The sequence below is a fragment of the Mercenaria mercenaria genome, chromosome 6 (genome assembly GCF_021730395.1).
Source record: "Mercenaria mercenaria strain notata chromosome 6, MADL_Memer_1, whole genome shotgun sequence".
In the NCBI taxonomy this organism is placed as follows: Eukaryota; Metazoa; Mollusca; class Bivalvia; order Venerida; family Veneridae; genus Mercenaria; species Mercenaria mercenaria.
This window is the reverse complement of record NC_069366.1, coordinates 21344679-21370574: the sequence shown is the minus strand read 5'-3', so window position 1 is coordinate 21370574 and position 25896 is coordinate 21344679. Positions and strand designations below refer to the sequence as shown.

The 25896-nt window shown below is 36.1% G+C and overlaps 1 protein-coding gene across 3 annotated transcripts; it reads right to left on the bottom strand.

Annotated features, from left to right (window-relative positions):
- Positions 1-1004: 1004 nt before the first annotated feature.
- Positions 1005-21123, bottom strand: LOC123549451 (collagen alpha-1(X) chain-like). Of its 3 annotated transcripts, none has more exons than XM_045337560.2 (6): positions 20976-21123; positions 17911-17961; positions 14305-14375; positions 9773-10173; positions 4408-4652; positions 1005-4032 (listed from the first exon to the last, which is right to left on the bottom strand). In XM_045337560.2, exons 3-6 carry the CDS (start codon positions 14316-14318, stop codon positions 3922-3924), a joined length of 771 nt encoding a protein of 256 aa, XP_045193495.1. In that variant the 5' UTR covers positions 14319-14375; positions 17911-17961; positions 20976-21123; the 3' UTR covers positions 1005-3921. The 3 variants fall into 3 exon arrangements, with proteins under 3 accessions (XP_045193495.1, XP_045193496.1, XP_045193497.1); XM_045337561.2 differs by having other exon boundaries at positions 4408-4649; XM_045337562.2 differs by lacking the exon at positions 14305-14375.
- Positions 21124-25896: the final 4773 nt, after the last annotated feature.

Here is a 25896-nt window from a genome sequence, read left to right as displayed (position 1 = left end):
TGGAATCCATAGCAAAGAGAAGCCAGTTTCCCTTTTAATGCCGAGCGCCAAGCAAGGGAGCTACTGGTACCATTTTTCTCATCTTTGGTATGATCGAACCCACGACCTCCCGCACTCGAAGCCAACACTCTACCACTAGACTATCGAGGCAGTTTCAGAAAACGCGGAGAGTAGGATGTTGTAAAAATGAGGGTCACTAGGGACAGGACGGAGGTGAAGAAGTAGGAGAGAAGTGTGTGAGGGATACTACAAAACAATGCACGAGTAGATGCAAATGTGTCAAACAAGTGAGGGGTTGGCGTAATGGTGGGGTGTACGTTGAGGTATGGGTATAAGGCATACCAAGAATATCAGATAGTTTAGGATACAGGGAAATTGAGAAACTGACCATACCCTAATCAACAGTATTACAAATTTGAACATAGTGACTTTGTCCTTTGGGGGATCTGACCCAGAGCCCAAACGATATGACCCTTGCCAAGACCAATGCTTTTGCGAGGTATGATTATAAAGGCAGTAGTTAATATTGGTGCGATTGAAAAGCTTGCCATTAAACCAATGCTGTAACAGTATCTGAGGCCAGTGACCTTGACCTTTAACGTCTGCCCCATACAAAGACCAATGTTATCCAAGTTTGATGATTATACAGACAGTAGTTAAGATGTAGCTTGCCAATATTTATTTATTTTGAATGCATCATAGTCCTCATTCATCAAATTGTCGAACTATCAATTACAAGTATTTCAGACCAGACTTTAAATCCAGGTCTTCTGTAGGGTGCAATACATCTTGCATGTTTAGAACTAAGGGAATATTTTGGAACTGGAGAATCTACTAATCTTGCAGGATGCAGCTACCATAAATAAACTCAGATACACACTTTTACAGCAATAGTTAATTGGACACCAAGAACAATTTTGTTACGATCTACACAAGTAGTTCTGAATTTTTAGACACCTATTCCACTTAAAGAAACTTCTTATTGTTATAAACAAGAACAAAACTTATGTATCATAGAAAATGATTTATTGAAAGCAAAAATATAAAACAAGGTTGTCAAAAATAATGACAATAGTGTAGATTATCAAAAAATGTTGATGCAACAAAAATAACAATCTTTTTTCTGTTCTTTTTAAATATGTGAACACATACAAAAAAAGTTTCTACAGGATTTCACAGGTAAAGAACTGCATTAATAGAATGAAAGGAATCACTCAAACCATTGCATATACTTGTATAAAGTTTTTTATCTTTAAAAAAAAATCTATGAAAATTGTATGTCTGTAAATGCGTAGAAATAATTGAATGACTCCGGCGGTACCTTTACATTTTTATATATATTCTTATTTTCCTTAAATTCTTCTCATTGTTCACCTTACAGATACACTTCACAAATATAAACTGGTCAGAACACATAAAATTTTCAGATCTAATGTATACAGTAGAGGTGGCAAAAAAGCCATACATTTAACAAATATATTCCTCATTTCTAAAAAAAACCTGGAGACTGAAGACATGAAGAATCATTTGAGTAGTATAAACAAACTGTGTCAGATCTATTGCGTTACCCTGAAACATTTCTGCAATGTTTTTGTGCAACTGGCCCTACGAGTGTCAAAACTGTACAATTGTTTCTTTGACACTTGGTCATCTGCTACAAAAGGCTCAAAGCTTGATTTAGCAGTAGGATAAATTTACACATTTCAAATATATGTAATTTTTCAGAATTTTAATATCTAAGGAAAATCATTTCTTGTTTTGCATTTTGTTCCTACTTTGTAACATAACTTCCAATCTTCTTGGAATTAAGTAATTTGGCTAGAAAGTAGTTCACGTACATGTATTTTCAACACTTGCTTTACAACCACCTTTGAGCACATGAACTGAAATTCAAAGTAACGGTAATTTAACAACTTTTATCCTACTACCAAACTCACTGATAATAAATATTAACAGATATATATTAAAAAAAATCTGTTTTCACAAAATGAAGCATCAATTTACTGACAACCGTGTGGCATAAGACAAATGGACACTCTGATAAGTTCACCTTTAGTACTACCTTACCTCACAATTACTGACTTCCATTGACTTTTTTATATGGTACATTCTTGTAGCTTGGCTTTAATTTTCCTTTTACTTTGTAGCAATAGTTTTCCAAAAATTATCCCTACTTTCTTAACCTTCAAAAAGGTTTAACCTTTACGCTCCTAAATTTCTAAAATGGACTAGTCCATCATTCAATTTGGGCAGTACCATTTATTATTCGAAGGGGTGTTCACAGAAAATTGACTGAATAGCAAACAGTGCAAACAAAGACGAGCCTACAAAGGCAGAATCACTTGCTGCCAGCAGACTAAAAGTTAAACAGTAAAGTCTCATTAGGGTTTGTTCCGAATCATTTGTAACTTTCACTAATTACTTCATTTTAGTGTTTTTCTTACTCAGTTCAGAAAGTATTCTTTTCCTCCCTTTCTGAAAACATTTGGTCCTAGTTTTCTCGAGGGGAAGAAAATTGCCAGCACAGAAAACTAGCCACCCTGCACTGCTCAAACTAATTTCTAAAGTGCTCCATTACTTGATATAATACCTATAAAATAGCGTTAGTTAAAAAGGCTGGATTTACGATACTTCCGAGTCTGATTTAGTGATATTTCGCTGTACCATTCCACGTTTTTTGTTTGTTTGTGGATGACTGTTACTGACAATGCAGGCTAACAATAAACATTTTCTGTACACACAAGACACATCTAAAAATTCATTTCATCAACCAGCAGATTTCGTTTTTTCGACAGACAATAACAGGAGTTTGATGTCACATGACCAAAGACAAGATTTCTAACAAGTAAACAATTTAACCCTTTTCAAAGCACAGGGTTACACTAACACAAACCATGCACACGTTTTAGGCACACTTTTTAGCTAAAAATACATCTTTTCTTAATGGGTATTACCCCTTAGTATAAATATAAAATACATAAATATGACCCAATATGTAACATTCACCATAGTTTAAACAAAGGTTATTCTTTTTTGATATGCTTCTATGACAAATGCCCGATGATCGGTTTCTATTAAATTCTAATCAATGACAGCATTTCGAGGGACAAATAAAATGTAAGAATGAGAATAAATGTAGAACACTTGTAATGGAATTTGAATTGCAGATGTAGTTACCTTTTCCCAAAAAATTAATGAAGGAATTGCAAATTTTAAAACCAGCTGTCAAGATGATATCTTAATTTCAAAAACATGAAAATCAAAAACCGAAAACAAATACAGTGGAATAACAGTTCATTTTTTTTTTATATACGAGTCAGTACTGATTATAAGGAACCCTTCTAACTGCAAGTGTTGATAAACTATGATAAAGTGAACACTGAAAAACCCAAACCAGATGTCACTAGAATACCTTGGTTTTTTTCTGCTTATGTATGAGACATTTCCACTTTCTGCAAAGCAAAGCTGCTATTGCTGGTACTGGGAATATAACAAAAACTACAACTTCTACATTTTTTTCACCAGTTACAGAAAATAACTTAATTGGTAAAATTTGACATTAAAAAACAAAACTTTACATAAATATTTATCCTTTCTTGACTATTGATTACTGACATTTAGCATTTTCTAGAATATCTGGTTTCCTTATACAATGTAATTAAGATTCATTTTCAGCATATATTTACCTTTCAGCATACAGTTATATATAGTGCAACAGAGTCTTTAAAATAAATGTATTATACCATACATGTAGTCCAAAAGATAGTTACATGACACATAATTAGTTATATTCCCTCTGATGTATAAATGACAGCAATTTGAATACAATGGATCACTATGGCAATGGCTATAGCACTCTATGCACTATATCGTTCCCACAAGGCATGTATTTCCTCACTGATAAGCCATCCGGCTGGGCACTCAAGGGGCTGGGTAAAAGCCTGTTGATCCAATATGTGATGCTGGATAGCCAAGAGGCAACCCGGCACCTGCACTAGCTGGGCTCCTGCCTGGGATCTGCCCGGATGGCATCTAAACAGATAAATATAACATGACATTAGGTCAGCATCAACTTCATAACTTATCCTCGGTACATCTGTTACAATTTCATGAAGTACATGTAAGTATTTATATTATCCGAGTTTATCTGGCTCAATAATCATGCCAACATCTTATTGTTTTGTAGCCTGCATTTTTAACTGGCAAAGTTAAGTGCTGCTTTTTAGAAAACTAGGCTCACAGTCCTTTAAATATTTCGTAAACAAGAAGAAATTGCCTTCATACATTACTGCTTATCTATTACTTGTCACATCTTACTCTTAGAAGCATCAATGTATTCCCTGGGAATAGACCAGAGATTGATTAAAATATACTTTTTTCAAGATCATGCTGATAATGGATTTATACCTGTGCTCCAGCCATCTGTAGACTTGCGTATGGAGAGCCAGGGTACAGTGGATGTCCGGTAGCCGAGGCAGCATACGGGTTCTGTGAGGGACTAATCTGCAGAGGTGTCAACTGTGAGCTTATGTATGTAGGGTACTGTGACTGGCCAGGCGAAGACACTGGTACAGGTTGTGCGAGTGATGACGGCTGGGCAGATAGGGAATATCCTGCCCCTGCTGTAAGGGGGTAGCCAGCTGCAGCACCTGCTTAAATGTACAAAACGTTTCCAAATGAACATAATACACCTTTCCCTGTGTCTGTATACATGTGAAAGAGTCAGTTTTCTAAGACAACCAACTGATATTGGTACCGTATCTGAATGTATCTAATTATTAGCGGTGGTTATACGCATTTAAGCAACAATGACATAATTCTCCAACACAGAGAAATTGTAAAAGGCCATGACTCAAGAGAAAACTAGAAAATGCTTTTGTAAAAAAGCGCATGTCTCCCCCAATGCAAAGTCCTATAGGCAAGAAGTCAATAGGGGTCAGGAGCGAAAGTCAAAGAGACACTGATGGTTGGCTGCAATAGGGATTATCTACTTGGCATGTCCAGTCATCCCGCTAAATTTCAACACTCTTGGCCTAGTGGTTCTCAAGTCACTGTTCAGGCTTCTGTGACCTTGACCTTTGATCAAGTGACCTCAAAATAAATAGGGGTCATCTACTCTGCATGTCCAATCATCCTATTAAGTTTCAACATTCTGGGTCAAGTGGTTCTCAAGTTATTTCCAAAAAATGATTTTACATGAACAGGCCACTGTGACCTTGACCTTTAATAAACTGACCCCAAAATCAACAGGGGTCATCTACTGTGCATGTTCAATCATCCTATGAAGTTTCAACATTCTGGATCAAGTGGTTCTCAAGTTATTGATCGGAACTGGTTATTAATGTTCAGGCCCCTGTGACCTTGAACTTTAACGGAGTGACCCCAAAAACAATAGGGGTCATTTACTCTGCATGAACAATCATCCTATGAAGTTTCAACATTCTGGGTCAAGAGGTTTTCAAGTTATTGATTGGAAATGGTTTTCTGTGTTCAGGCCCCTGTGGCCTTGACCTTTAACAGAGTGACCCTAAAATCGTTATGGGTCATCTACTCTGCATGACCAATCATCCTATGAAGTTTCATCATTATGGGTCAAGTGGTTCTCAAGTTACTGACCAGAAATGGTTTTCAATGTTCAGGCCCCTGTGACCTTGACCTTTCACAGAGTGACCCCAAAATCGTTAGGTCATCTACTCTGCATGACCAATCATCCTATTAAGTTTCAACATTCTGGGTCAAGAGGTTTTCAAGTTATTGATTGGAAATGGTTTTCCATGTTCAGGCCCCTGTGGCCTTGACCTTAAACAGAGTGACCCCAAAATCGATAGGGGTCATCTACTTTGCATGTACAATCATCCTATGAAGTTTCAACATTCTGGGACAAGTGCTTCTCTAGTTATTGATCGGAAATGGTTTTCCATGTTCAGGCCCCTGTGACCCTGACCTTTAACGGAGTGACCCCAAAATCAATAGGGGTCACATCTTATACCCTCTCTATGAAGTTTCCAACATTCTGGTCAAGTGGGTTTTCTAGCTATCGTCGAAATGGTTTTCATGTCAGCCCTGTGACCTTGACTTTGACGTGACCAAAATCATAGGTCCTATCTTCGGCAATTATCCCATGAGTTTCAAATTGGGTCAAGTGGTTCTATATGCGAATGTTTCATGCAGGCCCCTGTGACCTTGACCTTTGAAGGAGTGACCCCAAAATCAATAGGGGTCATCTACTCTTCATGGCCAATTATCCTATGAAGTTTCAACATTCTGGGTCAAGTTTCTCAAGTTATATGACGGAAATGGTTTTCAATGTCAGGCCCCTGTGACCTTGACCTTTAATGGAGTGACCCCAAAATCGATAGGGGTCATCTACTTTGCATGTACAATCATCCTATGAAGTTTCAACATTCTGGGTCAAGTGTTCTCTAGTTATTGATCGGAAATGGTTTTCCATGTTCAGGCCCCTGTGACCTTGACCTTTGATGGAGTGACCCCAAAATCAATAGGTGTCATCTACTCTTTATGACCAATCATCCTATGAAGTTTCATCATTCTGGGTCAAGTGGTTCTCTAGCTATCGATCGAAATGGTTTTCAATGTTCAGGCCCCTGTGACCTTGACCTTTGACGGAGTGACCCCAAAATCAATAGGTGTCATCTACTCTTCATGCAATCATCCTATGAAGTTTCAACATTCTGGGTCAAGTGGTTCTCTAGTTATGATCGGAAATGGTTTTCAATGTTCAGGCCCCGTGACCTTGACCTTTGACGGAGTGACCCCAAAATCAATAGGGGTCATCTACTCTTCAAGGCCATCATCCTATGAAGTTTCACAGTTCTGGTCAAGTGGTTCTCTAGTTATTGATCGGAAATGTTAATGTTCAGGCCCTGTGACCTTGACTGACGGAGGTGCCAAAAACAATAGGGGTCTCACTCAGCAGCCATACAACCTTACAGTTTGAAGGTTCTATCAAATGGTTTCCAGTATGCTCGAAATGAAGTTGTGACTACGGACGACGGACAGGCAAAACAATATGTCTCCTTGGGAGACATAATCACTGAACCATTACATTTCAAATATAGATCTATATAGAACTTGGATTGGCAGTGGTTACTTATATGAAGTTTGGTGGAATTCAAACCAGTGGTATCAGAGTAGAAGCAGAGATCAAAGAATTTGACAAATCAACAGTCATGACTTCTGGAAATAATCTAATCAGAACACATTGATAATATGCACAGCTAAGCTTCACACTAATTACCTGCAAGGTTTGGTGAAATTCAGCCCAATTTTATACAGAAAGTAGTGTGAACACTGTAAAATACAACAAATCAAATACCGTAACTCTGCTGAATATCGATGAGCCCCAGAACATGCCGATGATATGTATAGCTAGGCTTGGCACTAATCACTAAGCTTTGGTGAATATCTGCCCAATAATATGGGAAGTGGCCAAAACATTGATGAATAAAAGGCCATAACTCTTCTGAAAGTCATCAAACCAGCAAATGCTGACAATATGAATAACGCGGCTTGCTCAATAATATGAGCAATAGCCAAAACATAAAATTTGATGAATCAAGTGGGGGGAGGATGTAGTGGGGTGTGGAATCAGTATGTCTCCTACACTACATATGGCAGACATATTACACTTCATGAGAAAGACAAAGGTGTAACTAGAAGATGCTTTTGTAGAAAAGTCCATGTCTCCCCCAATGCATAGTCATACAGGCAAGAAGTCAATAGGGGACAGGAGCAAAAGTCAAAGAGACACTGATGGTTGCATGCATAGATTTCCATGTTCTGTCCACTGCAACCTTGACCTTTAATAGGGGACCCCAAAGTAAACAGGGATCATCTACTCTGCATGTCCAATCATCCTATGAAGTTTCAACATTCTGGGTCTAGTGATTCTCAAGTTATTGATCGGAAATGATTTTGCATGTTCAGGCCCCTGTAACGTTTAATAGAGTGACCCCAAAATCAATAGGGGTCATTTACTCTGCATCCTGTGAAGTTTCAACATTCTGGGTCAAATGGTTCTTCAGTTACTGACCGGAAATGGTTTTCCATGTTCAGGCCCCTGTGACCTTGACCTTTAACAGAGTGACCCCAAAATCTATAGGGGTCATCTATTCTGCATGACCAATCACCCCACGAAGTTTCAACATTCTGGGTCAAGTGGCTCTCAAGTTATTGATCGGAAATGGTTTTGCATGTTCAGGCCCCTGTGATCTTGACCTTTAACAGAGTGACCCCAAAATCAATAGGAGTCATCTACTCTGCATGATCAATCATCCTATAAAGTTCCAACATTCCGGGTCGTGGTTCTCAAGTTACTGATCGGAAATGGTTTTCCATGTTCAGGCCCCTGTGACCTTGACCTTTATTAGAGTGACCCCAAAATCAAAAGGGATCATCTACTCTGCATGACCAATCATCCTATGAAGTTCCAACATTCTGGGTCGAGTGGTTCTCAAGTTATTGATCAGAAATGGTTTTCCATGTTCAGGCCCCTGTGACCTTGGCCTTTGATGGAGTGACCCCTACGAAATTTGAAGGTTCTAGGTCAAATGATTCCTTCCAAAGTTATTGGGAACCCGGACATAATGATAAACATATTGTGTGACGGTACGTCGATGCGAAATTTACTTCATGGCAAATTCGGTTTTTCCCCGCAATTTTGATATTACCGCAAAATTAGGCGGCATATTGATGACCGGACTGAATTGATCGGAACCTGATTGTGGAATAGGACGAAGCTGTCATCTTTGTTCCCAACTGTTTCGTACCAACAGTAGTATCAGTAACAGACTACATCAAAGAAAAGCGGCTTTTTGACACTAATTGGCAGCAGACGGTTTGCGTTTACATTCTGTTGTCATGCAAGTTTAAGTGTGAATTGTTTGCACAGCAATTATAACACCTTTCCGTGTCATGTAATTAACCGCGTTCTTTTGATTTTGAGTAAAAAGATTAACAAAATATCTGTTTGGATTTTTTTCTTTTATTTAAAAATCAAAAGTAAAAAATTATCTTTCAAATTTTTTAATACGCTAAGAATTAGTGTAAACAATTTGTGGAATGGAGGACGGATTTGTCCGGATTTTATCCAACCCGGAGTACATGTCAATGGCGTCCAGTAAAACGAAAGTAGAAACAAACGTAATTCAGACTGCAAAAGCATCTTTGAATTAAAGTCATTCGTAATTTTAATAGTCTGTATGGGTTATTTACGATATATTTTATTGAAAGTAACCGCTATTGGTTGAAAAGCCGCCGAAATTGTTATTTTTTATCCATTTTGTTCGTTCGTAACAGATGCACGTAATTTTGCGAGAGCTACGGTCAGAAAATTGGCCCGAAAAAAAAAAATGCTGGCAATGTTCTGTCGTATAGGTCGCAGGAACTTTTTCAGGCAGCAAAATGGGTAGAAAAAGTGCGACCTATACACACCAAAATACGGTATTGATGGCTGCAACTGTGTACACTTAGGGAAGGCTGACCCAATTTCTTTTAGTTCCTTTCAACTATGTTCTTCAGCCTCATTATCCGTAATTCTTCAGACTAATGGTGTACATTACGCAACTGCATTAATATCATGAAGTAATATCTTTATACATAACTGAATGACATAGATAATGAACTCCTGTAGTTATATTTGGTAAGTAGTGCATAACATATCATAGCTTCTAGATTTTTGCAGACTAACTCAATGAAATTAAGAGTCTGAATACTCATTTAAACACAGAGTGTAAGAGATTTGCATATTTACCTTGAACCATTGATGGTGAGGTGACCAGGGAGCCAGCACCTGGGTAACCAGCAGACACCATGTATCGTTGCTGTGTAGATGGACTCGTCACTGGCAGGTATGTTGGATGCTGATTACATGTTCCGTAGAAAGCAGCTCCAGGTTGACCCAATGATCCAGCCTGACCAAGAGAGCCAGACTGGGCTAGGAAACCCTGCTGTGCAAGACTCTGGTAACTCGGATTTGCACCTGGGTATAGGGCGGCCGATTTCTCTGACTGATACATGCTGCTCATTCCGTTAGGTACCCTCGATACCTGTACCTGGGTCATACCCGGCATACCAGGCATTGCAACCCCTGCCATCCCAGGTACACCTGGAATCGGCTGAACTGTTGTCATGCCATACGGCAAACGATTTTGACTGAAATAGGTAACAGGTATACAGTAAGTATATGAAGAAACTGACGTCTACAAATCCTGAAACAAAGACAACGCAATTCAATAAGAACACTCAAATATCACATTGAATAAACATCTGCATTAGAAAAGCCAACTAATTATCAACACCTCTCCGATATATTTTAATGCTGTTTACTGTATCTACTACACTGAATATTAAACAAAGATATAATAAAACACATGCTGTTATGTTTCAGAAAAAAAGCATGCATAAAACCAGAGCAAACCAACACCACAACTAAACAGCTGTGTAGTCTGCAAGAAATTTCTGTTTTCTTACAGGCTACACTTAAGATTCCTCCCTGATCAGCTCAAACTCTTGCTCTTGGTCTGAAAATGGTTTTCAAATTCCTTCATTATGCAACTACAAGGTTTCTTTCTTTTTGTACGAGCTGCATTTCGAGTCAGAATACATTATTTCTTATTTCAATTCTGTTTTTCTTTCACTACATATAAATGTTTCCCTTTTCGTCTAATTCAACAAAGATATTACTAATTTATCAGAAAATATAGGTTTTATCAAAAGAAAAACTCAAATTTCCAAAATATTTCGGAAAGTATAACAAGTAACATTTTTTTGTTTATTGTTACCTTATTTAAAAGGAACTTCAATTAATGGTTCAGTCTGATACAGTTTTTGAAATGATCCAATGACTGAGGCACTGTTTTTCAATTTTTTTTCTTCTTCAAGCATTTAACATTTTTGTGCTTATTACAATCTGACAGTTATTTTAAACAAGTTTATCTTATCTAAATTTATTTTGACATTTTATAAACTACTTTTATCTGCTTAACGAGTCAAGATGTCTATGAAATTATGTCCATGAACAGCAGTGAGCTTTAGCTGACCCAAATGCTCATGAGTTTGAACTTATGTGGGAGGTATGTTCATGCGGGATATATGGGTGACAGTGGAAGAACACAACTACACAGACAACATGGAGACTACACAATATCTACACAGTGAAGTGAGTCTAGTGGTCATGATGATATGAGGTGATGGACAGTGGAGTGTAAAAAAAACACATTTGATGTGAAATACAGAATGTTCCACATCTCAGCAAGTTTTTGCATGTAGAGCTCATATACTGAAGAAATCTAATATTGCCTAATATAAGTTTTGTTATGATAGTTTTCCAACAACATTCAGATCTTTCATCCATTGTCTGCAGCAAATAAAATGAGCCTAAATAAAACATTCATTATTTTCTTTGGAAATGTCTCCATCATCCTGAATATGTTCACTTTGCTAGTTTGAACTTCTGTATTTCACACTGTTAGAAAGGTTGATTTCTTATCTTAAAAGTTAATCAGTAAAAAACAGGGATACGTAGAAACACAGTGCAGAATACGGGACGCAAATAAGCAGTTCAAGCTATATGTACAGCACTACACAAGTATTCCCTCATTTTTATTTCAACTGTTCCATAATCACAATTCAAATTTCAAAAAACAGTGAAGATTTTTTATCCTTGAATATTCCCCCCCAAATTTAGTGTTCTACATTTGATTGTTCTGCTAAGGGCATACTTTTCTAAATAAAATACATAATAGCAAAATAATATGATAAAACTATAGCATACAATTTATTTGAAATAAAATCATGTATTCGAAACACACATAATTGCCACTCAATGCATTCACTTACTAATATGACAAATATATTAATTTTGTATTTAAAAGATGGAAAATATTCCAAAATCAAATGTTTTACACTTTCTGACAGAATGTACAAAGGTGATCTCAAGTAATTCATTGGACTAAAAAATCTATCTTTTTCTCTTAATGAAAAAAAAATTCAGTTGAAATTATACTCACCTCTGCAAAAAGTCTTCCACATATTTTACAAAATTGGTTTTAGGTATTCCTCCAATTTGGACTTCAAATATTATTAAACAGGATTTCTAAAACCACTTTTCACGAGTAGAAAAATATGGCCAATTTTTGCATGGCTCTTCAAGAATGATCACAACAAAATTTTCAAACTACTTTTTTTTGTAAACTTACCTACTTTAACAAAAGGACCATGATGGTCCTGAATCGCTCACCTCTTCCAACATGACCCAGTTTTGAGTATGACGTTGTTTTTTCTGTTATTTGACATAGTGACCTAGTTTTTGAGCTCATGCGACCCAGTTTTGAACTTGACCTAGATATTATCAAGATAAAAACTCTGACCAATTTTCATGAAAATCCATTGAAAAATATGGTCTCTAGAAAGGTCACAAGGTTTTTCTATTATTTGGCCTATTGACCTAGTTTTCGAAGGTATGTGATCCTGTTTTGAACTTTACCTAGATATCATCAAGGTGAACATTCTCACTAATTTTCATGAAGATCTCATGAAAAATATGGCCTCTAGAGAGGTCACAAGGTTTTTCTATTTTTATACCTACTGGCCTAGTTTTTGACTGCACGTGACCCAGTTTCGAAACTGACCTAGATATCATCAAGGTGAACATTCAGATCAATTGAAAAATATGGCCTCTAGAGAGGTCAAAAGATGTTAATAATTTTAGACCTACTGACATAGTTTTTGACCGCAGTTGACCCAGTTTCAAACTTGACCTAGATATCATCAAGATGAACATTCAGACCAACTTTCATACAGATCCCATGAAAAGTATGGCCTCTAGAGAGGTCACAAGGTTTTTTTATTATTTGCCCTACTGACCTAGTTTTTTAAGGCATGTGACCCAGTTTCAAACTTGACCCAGATATCATCAAGGTGAACATTCTGACCAATTTTTATGGAGATCCATTCACAAGTATGGCCTCTAGACAGGTCACAAAGTTTTTCTATTTTTAGACCTACTGACCTAGTTTTTGACCGCACATGACCCTGTTCCGAACTTGACCTAGATATCATCAAGATGAGCATTCAGACCAACTTTCAAACAGATCCCATGAAAAATATGGCCTTTAGAGAGGTCACAAGGTTTTTCTATTATTTGACCTACTGTCCTAGATTTTGATGGCATGTGACCCAGCTTCGAACTTGACCTTGATATCATCAAGGTGAACATTCTGACCAATTTTCATGAAGATCTCATGAAATATATGGCCTCTAGAGAGGTCACAAGGTTTTTCTATTTTTAGACCTACTGACCTAGTTTTTGACCGCACGTGACCCAATTTCGAACTTGACCTAGATATCATCAAGGTGAACATTCTGACCAATTTTCATGAAGATCTTGTGACATATATGGCCTCTAGAGAGGTCACAAGGTTTTTCTATTTTTAGACCTACTGACCTAGTTTTTGACCGCACATGACCCAGTTTCGAACTTGACCTAGATATCATCAAGATGAACATTCAGACCAACTTTCATACAGATCCCATGAAAAATATGGCCTTTAGAGAGGTCACAAGGTTTTTCTATTATTTGACCTACTGACCTAGATTTTGTCAGCACGTGACCCAGTTTCGAACTTGACCTAGATATCATCAAGGTGAATGTTCTGACCAATTTTCATGAAGATCTTATAAAATATATGGCCTCTAGAGAGGTCACAAGGTTTTTCTATTTTTAGACCTACTGACCTAGTTTTTAATGGCATGTGACCCAGTTTCCAACCTGATCTAGATATCATCAAGGTGAACGTTCTGACCAATTTTCATGAAGATCTTTTGAAATATATGGCCTCTAGAGAGGTCACAAGGTTTTTCTATTTTTAGACCTACTGACCTACTTTTTGAAGGCACATGACCCAGTTTCAAACTTGACCTAGATATCATCAAGATGAACATTCTGAACCAACTTTCATAAAGATCCCATGAAAAATGTGACCTCTAGAGTGGTCACAAGCAAAAGTTTACGGACGCACGGAGGACGACGGACACCGCGCGATCACAAAAGCTCACCTTGTCACTTTGTGACAGGTGAGCTAAAAATAGGTATTGAACTAAAAATGCAAAAGCGGACAGTTGCCTTACAGACAAATTCCGACCAAAACAGCCATAAAGACTAAAAAAATAAAGACCATACTAAAATTAACAGTTTACAAAAAATCTCTCAGCGATACCAGGTTTACCAGAAAATTGTATGAAGTCTTAGACTAAGTCATTTTGATCAATGTGGGTCAAACTTGCCTTGGGTACGACATCAGGTTACTTGGCTCTTCTCGATGTTCTATTGCTCGGGTGTGTTTGGACTATACCGCCTGGATTATTGGAATAAAATCATGGTACAATATCATGACCTAGTGAAAACTATTTAAAAACACTAACTAAATCAGATACACCACTGACCAAAGGCATGCATGTACACAGCCCAAACACTACCGCAGTCTGAATATTTTAAGGATTAGACTTTGGCAGTCCCTGGATTGCTTATCTGTTCTTGATTAATTCCTTTACTTAATTATTCTCAGTTAAAATGTACTATACAGGTACTTATCATTTGTACCGTTATCAGTTCTAAACTGTTCAGAAAATGAAACAAAACAAAGACCTCTTCATTGAAGTTCATCTTTTTAAAAACGACTTTCTGTTTAAGTGCTCAAAACGGATAGGGTTTTGCCTTTTTAAACAACTGAGTAAACTTATTATCATGACTCTGGTCACCGGAGTATCTTATTAACCTTATCCATTAACTATCGAACATGCAATGTAAAACTCTGAATATATAAAATTTACATCTAGGGTAAATATAGATATGAGAATGATGCATTTCTTATCACTAAAACAAGGAATTCTGTTACCTGGAAGCAAGAAATGTGTATTTTTACCACAGAAACCAATCATTAACTTTGTCTTGACAATAATTTAACGAAATAATGATCACATGATATGGCATATACCTCACAATGTTTTTGTTAAATGAAAACAGAATTTTCAATTCATCACTTGCGTAATTATGTAGTATCAACAGAATTCCTTTCCCTGGCATTAAATATATAAAGCTGCTGGAGTCAAGGTGGACTATTCTATGATGCCTTTCTCAGAAAATCTGTTTAGAAAAGGTTAACTATCTCAACATTAAATTTTTTGTATTAAATTCTAGTAATTGTATCCTTCTTCATCAACGCCTTGACAACAGTTGCCTTATTTCTAAAAACTTCTAAATATTATATATGTAACTGTGTAAGTTCAAAAAGGTAGAAAACATTAAAGCAAGCAAAACTTCTGAATTCTATTTCATCTACATGTAAACTTCTATAGAGGCACACAGAAAAGCTTTAAAAACCTATATCATATAGCAGAAACTCTCTATCCATGTTTAATCATCCTATAATATGAACTCTATCTTCAAAAAAATCTCTTAAAACTGTATGAACTTAGTTTTTCTTTTCTTTTTGTCTGTTATAAACCTGATTAAACAGCTGCTTTAAAGTTCTGGAGCTATTTCAATTATATTTCATCTTTCAAGCAAGTTAAGACTTGTTACTCTTTAGTGAATACCGGTAGGTTATAAATTTGTCTCTTCCTGGTTTTAAAAATATCTATCTAACACATGTAAAAACACTAGTGATAATACAAATTTTAAAACCTATAGAGCAGCTGGAAAGGAGCCAGTCAGAAAGCAGGTAAGGTATAAAGATACATCTTATTGTAGCAAAGACAGATCAAATACAACTGGATCAAACAATAAGGTCACTTCCCACTAAGTTGTAGATTTAGGGCAGTAACCTCTAATGAAACAACTTCCTTCTCAATTAACCCTTTCCCTGCTAAATTTCTATAATGAACTTATCCATCTTTCAATTTGGACAGTACCAGTAACTGTTAAAAGGGGCGCTTACCAAAAAAGATACTGACTAAATGGCGAACAGTGCAGACCATGATCAGACTGCACGGATGTGCAGGATGATCTTGGTCTGCACTGGTCCCAAAGGCAGAATCACTTGCCTTCAACAGGCTTAGGGTTAAAATGCCAAAATTATTAGTGAAATGGAGATATACTTTGACATGAAATGGGAATATTTAAAATCAATAACATCCACAAAAGATAAATGAAGGAAGTTATTTTGAACAATAGTTTAGAAATTTGAGACAACAGTCACACAGTTTGGGACAGAATTTCTCAGCCATGTATTGTAAACAGTTTACTTTATGTATTTTGTCAACTATAACATTTTTTATCACAAAATCCATAAAAATAGGTGCCAGTCAATCTCAAATTTTCAAACTGGAAAATTAACTCTGTCAAGGAACTTTTCAATTTTTTTATGGGCAAACACAGTGTTATCATCTAACATATTTTTTACAAATATGGTTATCAAAAATGCATAGGTATTACGATACCGTGATCATCTTTTTGTTTAAATATTACAGAGAAATAATAATTCACAGCGATCAAAATCAACATCAAAAACATTATATTTCAGTCAATGATGTTTAAAAATGTATCTTACTATAAACTGTCATGAACATCTTCTATATCTTCAAAAGTTTTAACTGCACAATTGTTGAACTATTTTTTGAAACTTTAAAAGTGACAGAATTTTGTTAAATCCAAAATGGTTACACCTGAAATTGTCTGAACCAAAAAAACACACAACAAAATTGAGAAGTCCCAAGACAAAAACCTGTACCTGTCATGACTGACGGAACATATCATTCGTGATTCTACGGAGTATCGTTCCTGATATGCCGACACTATCAATCAAGATACTTAGAGTTACTGAACATGATATGTGGATGTATCATGCAATGGAAGTTGAAACTCTAACCCAATGTAACAAAGAAAACTGTAGAATGCAAAACACAGGTTCACTTGATCATGTTTATACCCTGACAAAACTATCAAATTGTAACAAGTGTAACAGTAATGATTAATACAGTACTGCATCAAGAGTGATAAATGACCAACATTCAAATTGTTTTGCACACAACATCCAAATCTATATGAACTTTCATTGTGCCTACATTTATCGAAAAAGAAAATCATTTAGAATGTGGACATTTCTAATATTTATAGTTAAATACAAAATTAATAGGACAAAGAAGTTCACAACTTCCATCCAATGAAAGTAAGTAAAAAACATGACCAAATAACCCTTTTCCAGAGGTGAATATCTACTGTTGATACAAGAATAGTACTTGTGAACAAATATTAAGATACAATCATGTCTTCAGTGCTATACTTTCAACACTACATCAAAATCAAACCACATCTCCAAAAAAACACTAACACAGAACCTAACTTTAGCAGAGGGCACCTACAACCTTGTCTAAGGGATGCCCCTTCCAGATGGCTCAAATTCAGCCTCTCCAAAGTAAAAAGGCCCTCATGGCTTTCCAACTTATCAAAAATTGAAATTTTACACAAAGTGGAAAAGGACTGGCATATATAATCCTCCAATTGTCTAACCTTAATAAATGTCTGAATAGATTACTGACTGTGCCTCTGAAAAATTAGATTCTGTGGCTTTTTTCTCAGTCCTGAAAATATTTGCTGTTGTCACGAATTATTTCTTTTTAATAAAAATATATTGCTAAACAGTGTAACATCTACAATCTTTTCCTCATAATGTAAGATATTCGAAAATCCATTACTACAAAATTGATAAAATACTAAGTCTTGTCCTCTAGTGGAACAGAAAGCATGAACAAAATTTTCTTACATTATAATATTGATATAAAACAAAGTATACCAGCTATCCAAAAGTAGAAAATGTAAATTTCTGAACAAAACTTTTTATTTCTGTCTATTTATCATTGTTGAAGAGACACTTGATTTTCTATCCCACATACCTGTACTGAACACATGTACACAACAACCACAGGTCTTCTCAAACAAACAGTCTGAAAACAGGAAAATAAATACAGTGAATGTTAGTATTCAAAACTACAGATTTGTCAGTGATAAAAATTATGATGATAGCCCAGTTTGCCTTTTTCTAATCAAATCAGCATAAGTCCAAGCTTCAAATTAAATTTCAGCAGGTCTATATATTAATTATGCTGTCTGACTTTACTGTCCATTTTGCATGTCTTGCATTTGTTACATCATTTTCTTTGCATTTTCTTGAATTATTGATAACCAGACCTCTGGACAGCCTATAAATGGTATGTCAATATATCTGGTCACTGGACCTCTGGACTTGGGATGAAAACTACAGCTTCTATCGCAAACACAAGGTTTTTTTGATCTGACCTGATTGCCTAGCAGCATTCCCATTCACGCAAAAAACCGCGTAATTCACGCATAAAAAGTCACTTGCACGCAAGTTTTAAAATTCCACGGGGACAATGCACGCCTAAAAAAACTGACAGAAAATACATTGTACGTCGATAAAGAGCCGAAATTCAAGTAACCAGACATTATTTTTGATCCGTACACGCAAATTACCGCAATACACACTGTTGACAATTTGCTACATATCAAGACGAGTTTAATTTACATGCCCATGGCATAATTTAAGCTCCGCCTACTCCAGGTACTTGTGAGATTTTTGCGAGAACTGTGACAGCGAATCAAATAATTTGTAAAACTAGATGTGATAGTATTCAGCCAATCCACGACGCAGTTACATCCTTAACACTTTCGGATAATTGTCAACATGTGCGAGTGCAAAAACAACGATTTTGAACGTTTTTTCAATAAGTTGTTAGCTGGCATCCACTACACAATTATTTGGTCTCCATTGTAAAAGAAAGACTCGTAAGCTGCTTGTTTATATAATTTTTACAAAATGACCGGTTGCGGACTGACTTTCATCGGGCAATTTTTCATTTTTATTCGAGTCCGATACTGTTCATGCTAAATAAGTATTACCCACCGAGTTTTTATTTTATAACATTATTTTTGTTGCTATAATGTTGCAGCAAGATATCGCAGCAAAAAACTGTTATAAAAACTCGGCGGGTGATACTTATCAGCGTCTGCTTGAATTTTTTAAAACGATTTTTTTTTCAGAATTATGGAATAAAGAAAAACTCTTTGCATGGAAAATGATGTATCTAAGAAAATGAATGGTCACATCAATAGTTTTCAACCATATTGAAACAAGAAAATTATAGCCATCTTTTCAAATTGCTTCACAAGCTTGCTGGGGGTGGGGGGTATAGTGAGTTAGAAATGATGTTCATAAATTTCTATTTTTCAACTAGAAGTCTCTCCACTTTTCTATAAGAAGTGACTTTTAGCTGTATCCCTGTGTTGCATGTGTAAAACAAACCACTGTCATTAACACAGGCTGAATAAAAGTGTCACTTCCCATATACTTCTTTATAATTTTGTTTCAGTTGGAACATTTTTTTGAATTTGTACGGTTTTGTACCAAACTTTTTTATCATGTACCCACATTTTCTAAAGTATGTGGGTACATGTACCCACTTTTCAAAAAGTCAGTGGGAATGCTGCCTAGTTTTTGATACTAAATGACCCATATTCATCCGCAACCTAGATTACATCAAGGCAATCATTCTGACTTAATTTCATAAAGATCAATTGAAAAATACAGCCTCTACTCTACTGAATACACAAGGTTTTTCTTTGATTTGACCTCGTGACCTAGTTTTTGACCCCAGATGACCCATACTCGAATTCAACCTAGATTTCATCAAGGCAATCATTCTGACAAAATTTTACGAAAATCAATTGAAAAATACAGCTTCTATTGCATACACAAGGTTTTTCTTTGATTTGACCTAAAGGGCCCACGCTGTCGTTCGTCACTTGAGCCATTTGGCGAATCTGCGATGAAATTGGTGAAGAAAAATCGCGAGTGGCGAAAATGAAAAATCTTCGTAATTCGGACCGCCATTTTGTTTCGAACGTTCTAAATCGTAACCTCCGAGAAATTATGTGAAAAAAAAACAACAGTTGACTGGTTCCGATAATGTTACCTTATAAAGTTAACTTATTTCGGGATAGTACTACCCAGTCTGCGTTCACTTTACATTTAACAATGTGTAATAAACATCTTGACACAATGCAATTTGCAATCAATTAGCAACTAATTATCGCGTAAGAATAATCTTTTTGTTTTGTTGTCATTACGGCAGATTAAATGTTTGATGCTTTCAATTTCCATGGATCAAATAATTAATAAACAAATCTGCGAAATAATGAACGTGTTTGATGAATTTTTGAGCGTTGTTGCCACTGTCAGATCTTAGTAAGTAAATAGTAAAGGTATTTGTCATGTTTGCTATATATATTTTTTGAATGTCTTTAAAAGTTAGGAATGGATTTGAAATGTAATCCTGTATTGGTTTTACAAAAGTTACCAACGCAGGACTACATTTTAAAATACAAGACTTGCTTTAAAGGTATACACACTTTCATTCAGTAGAGTAGAGGCTGTACTATAAATAAAAATTTGTACCTTCAAAAGTCCCCCTATATAGCTAGAATATCACCATTTGCTTATGGGAAGTGAAAAAATTTTCAATGGGCCGCGGGAAGGGAAACCCCTCCAGCACCCTCCCCCACCATTCCCGACAAAAAGGTGGCTCCAACTTTTTTCAGCCCAGTGTGGGCCCTGACCTAATGACCTAGTTTTTGATCCTAAATGACCCATATTCAAATTGGACAGGTCTGCAGATCTGTGCACACTTTGGGCCATATATGGCACCAACCCCACCACTGGACGCTTTGATTTTAGACAGGACTGGCGCATATCAAAACATACCCAAACTAAAATCATGAAATGTACATTAATGGTTAAATTCTGACATCACTATGTGAGTCCACTGCAGTCAATTTTGCTATGGGGCGGTTTTGGCAACAACCCGTAAAAAATTTTATAGGCAGTCGCCGTTGTTTGAAAATAAATTTTAAAAAAACAAAAGAAACAAAGTCAAACGGTTACCAGTTGATAAAAGTATTCGTCTGTATTACATTTACATAGATATTTTCGGCTAAGAACGTCTAAATGGTGCTTATTCCGATTTTTTTCTTCGTTTCTGCGGCACAAAGCAATTTTAATTGCATCCGGGCTACTGCATCTAATTTCCGGTATTGACGAAAATAATAACTAACAAATAATTGTAATATTGTTGTCAGCTAGGCATATACACTAGACCACTAGACTGACTCACGTCCATCAGCAAAGGCCAATTAATCTTGCCAAAGAAACAACAAATTTCTACCTGAAACCAAAACTTCATATGGCATTTCAGCATTTGCCTAAACCAGAGACCATTGATGGAAGGAGATCATCCACGCATAACAATAATACAGTATGAAGTATGAAAGTATGCGGTTTCCAAATTACGTGCTGATCACAGAAAATGTAATCACTGAAAATATACAAACATTCAAAGTTATTTGCTGTACATTTATTTTAAGGCAAACGGATGCGTTGGAATTCTATAAACTCATGGTTTAAATTAGATTTGTTTCATACGGTTATTTCACTCAGAAATGTATTATTTCACATGCAACAGACAAGACACAGCACTGTTTTTTTTTTAAAGATGAGGCACCGCATGCAAGAGATAAAATCAGGGTTTTCTGATGTATATTTTATCTTCAGTATGATATTAATAAATAACGTTTCCTTACCACTGTCCAACAGGAAGCTCGAAGCTTCATACTTATAATACTACCAAAGTTTTAAAAAACTTACAAAGGTGGCTTTCTGGCGTATCATCCCGCACAGAATGTTCATAAGATTCATCAATAACGAGCAAACTATTTTTTGACCAATATTCACGAAACTCGCACATAATTTATGTAGTGGCTTCCAGATATCATGGACTAGTTTTCTAATGGGCAAGATTGTTTCAATAGCACCAGAGTCATTGTCCTTTAATTAGTCGAAATCGTCATTTTTTCACATCGTAAAGCTAGAATATATACACTGCAAGATCATAGAAAATTCCAATAACAGACAAGATTGCTCAGTAATGACTGTCTATATTGTACGTAATGCCATATTTTTTTCACTTTTTAAAAGTGTCCAGATATATAAACATTAACAAGTTGCATAGGTATTGTAGCGAGCGATATAAGAGGTCCTCATTTCTATAACGGACTGGTTCATCTTCCTATTTGGGCAGTACAATTTATCATTTGAAGGGGTGTTTACTGATTTACTGACTGAATAGCGAAATCAATCGTGTCCAGCATAGTAGGCCTAAGGGCTAAACAGGTCAATGAATGAATGCATGGTACAATGTCTTTTGTCAAAATACCTACATGGAGAGTGCTTGAGCTAAAAAGGGACTTTGTATCGTTGGCGTTACAGTTTTGAAATTGAATTTGGAGACAACTCTCATACCTTGTCACTGGTCAATTTAAAGACGGTGCTCACAAATAGCCGGACACTGCAAACGGTTTCTCGTGACTCGTCTCGAAACTAAGAAACATATACATTATTTCTTAAAAAAAAACCACTCAGAGAGGACTTGAACAAAACAAGAATGAGATACCGATATAACGAGAGATGTTTATAGAACATGATCTTGTATGCTGTGACATTGATCTTTGACCAAATGACCTAAAAATAACGGCAGTCATTAACTGATTACTGGCAACCATCCTATGAAGATTGAAGCAAAAGTGTTCTTTAATTATTGAGCGGAACTTGTTTTCAGTCTAGGCCACTGTGACATTGACCTAACAACCCATAAAACAATAGGGGATATATACTGACTACAGGCATTGATCCTTTGGTGAATGAAGGCCAAAGCAATCCTTTAGTTTTAGAGCGGAAATTATTTTCCATCTCGAGGTCACTGTGACCTTGGCCTACTTAACTCCTAGAGTAGGGATAATCTACTGACCACAGGCAATCATCCTATGATGTTTAACAACAGTAGACCAAAGAGTTGTTTTAGTTATTGAGTTAAAACAGTTTCAGTCTGAAGGTCAATGTGACCTTGACCTTTGACAAAATGTCATCCAAAATATGAAGATCATTTATTGACCACTGGCAATCATCCTATTAAAGATTGTAAATTGTAAGAGAATGCATTCTCTAGTTATTGACATGGAAGCAAATGGTCTAGCTAGCTACTGACAGTGAGCAAACCAATATGCCCTATCTTCTTCTATGTGGGGCATAATAATAGTTTCAGTAACGTTCTAATTATTATTTTTAGTCATATAAACTAGTGTCTACTTGTAGCAGTAAGAGCAATGTCCAACTTTATAGTGCTGCCTCACTGGAATATCACACAGTAGACACATGACATGATACCCCACCCAGTCACATTATACCGACACCAGGCTGACCAGTCCACCACCTCTCAAACTCAAAGGGTGCTCTACCACTAGTCTACAAAGTCTAAAAATGAAAGACAGATAGCAAAATACCCAAATCACATTATGCCTTAACAATATAGCAGGTAGCTTACATCTTGTACTACACCATTGTATTTTAATGCTGATTTTGTATGACCAAATTATTTGCAAGTCTTTGATAGATTCTACACCATTTTTGAATTTCTTTGTCCACGGCTATCATACGATACAGCCAAGTTTGCAGTGACATATGATACAGCCGAGTTCACAATGTTATACCACACAGCCAAGTTTGCAGTGTCCAACAATACAACAGAATTTGCAGTGACATTCGATACAGTTCACAATGTCATAATTTTCTTTGCAGACAGACTGTCTAGAGTTTTTTTTTTTATTTAGGACTATGGTAACAACAACTTGTTTGTAACAATTATTACTACAGTGGTCAATGACTGCCTGTATCAACCTTTACCCCGTTAAATTTCTAATATGGACTGGTTCATCATTCAATTTGGACAATACCTTGTAGTATTCAAAGGGGTGTTCTACGTAAAATTACCGATTGAATAGCGAACAGTGCAGACCATGATCAGACTGCACAGATGTGCAGGCTGATCTTGGTCTGCACTGGTCGCAAAGGCAGAATCAGTTGCCGCCAGCAGGCTGAAGGTTAGGACAATAGTCAAATGCATGAGATTTGAAATACAATATACAACTTGTTTTCATGTTGAATACAGCAGTACACTTGTGCAACATAAAGGCTCTCTCTCAAATTTTGTGAGAATTTACCAATAAGCATTACATTTTGAAAAGCCCAACATCAAAGGGTAAGAATTCTTTTTTTGGAATTAAATAAAAACAAGAATTACTTATGGTTTAAACATTAATGTCTTTATTGCAGTAAAGTGGGAATCATTTTTTTCACAATAAAACAACAAGCTAAGTAAAGTTACAGCATCTTAACAATGACTAATTATAGATCTGAATGCACCTCAGTATTATACATGTATTGTGTAACAAAAAATCTACAAACTTGGGGGGACTTTTGTACATGTTCACTGAAGCGCTGTGGAAAAATGTCTTTAGAATTTTTAAAGCTATGGCAAAATTTATGGTGAAGGAAAAATTTTGTACACAGTCCCTTATAAACATATACACCTGACTTTACACTAAACTAGTTAAGGAATTCAAGAAAAGGGTCATACAGTGCATATACATAAAACATTTAGACCAATGATATTGTGTTCATTTTCACATGCGAAAATACTTTCTCCCATGTTGAAACGAACCTTTTTTTTTCCAGCCTCAGACATCATATATAAATACAACTTTGCAAAAAAGAAAATCACAAAAATGTAAGGAACAATTAAGGTACTGCAGTATACACTACAGTCCTGTTATTCCAAATACATGTACATCAATCAGTTTTGTTAAAGAATAAATGACTCACATTTCAATTTCAAAGTGATGATAAGCTCTAAAATGTATCACCTAGCAGCAGAAGTTATTTCCAATTACATTCTTACACCTTTCACATTTTCAAACAGTACTGGAATCCCATATATGGTCTTGATCAATTTAAATTTCTAAAAACTGAAAATAAAATAGATCACTAATATTTTGCCCTCTCCCTCATTACATTTTATTCACCAAAAATCTAAAAATCTAACTTGCTATTTCTCAAACAAATCTCCAAAAAAGGAAGTACTTTATTCAATGCAAAACTGGACAGAAATTAACTTTACAATTCATTTAAAGGTGTTTAATCAGGTTTTGGTCAAACACTAGATTTGAGCCGTGCCATGAGAAAACCAACATAGTGCGTTTGCGACCAGCATGGATCCAAACCCTGCCTGCGCATCCGCGCAGTCTGGTCAGGATCCATGCTGTTCACTTTCAAAGCCTATTACAATTAGAGAAACCGTTAGCAAACAGCATGGATCCTGACCAGACTGTGCTGATGCGCAGGCTGGTCTAGATCCATGCTGGTCGCAAATGCACTATGTTGGTTACAGTTCACAATGTCATAATTTTCTTTGCAGACAGACTGTCTAGAGTTTTTTTTTTTATTTAGGACTATGGTAACAACAACTTGTTTGTAACAATTATTACTACAGTGGTCAATGACTGCCTGTATCAACCTTTACCCCGTTAAATTTCTAATATGGACTGGTTCATCATTCAATTTGGACAATACCTTGTAGTATTCAAAGGGTGTTCTACGTAAAATTACCGATTGAATAGCGAACAGTGCAGACCATGATCAGACTGCACAGATGTGCAGGCTGATCTTGGTCTGCACTGGTCGCAAAGGCAGAATCAGTTGCCGCCAGCAGGCTGAAGGTTAGGACAATAGTCAAATGCATGAGATTTGAAATACAATATACAACTTGTTTTCATGTTGAATACAGCAGTACACTTGTGCAACATAAAGGCTCTCTCTCAAATTTTTGTGAGAATTTACCAATAAGCATTACATTTTGAAAAGCCCAACATCAAAGGTAAGAATTCTTTTTTTGGAATTAAATAAAAACAAGAATTAC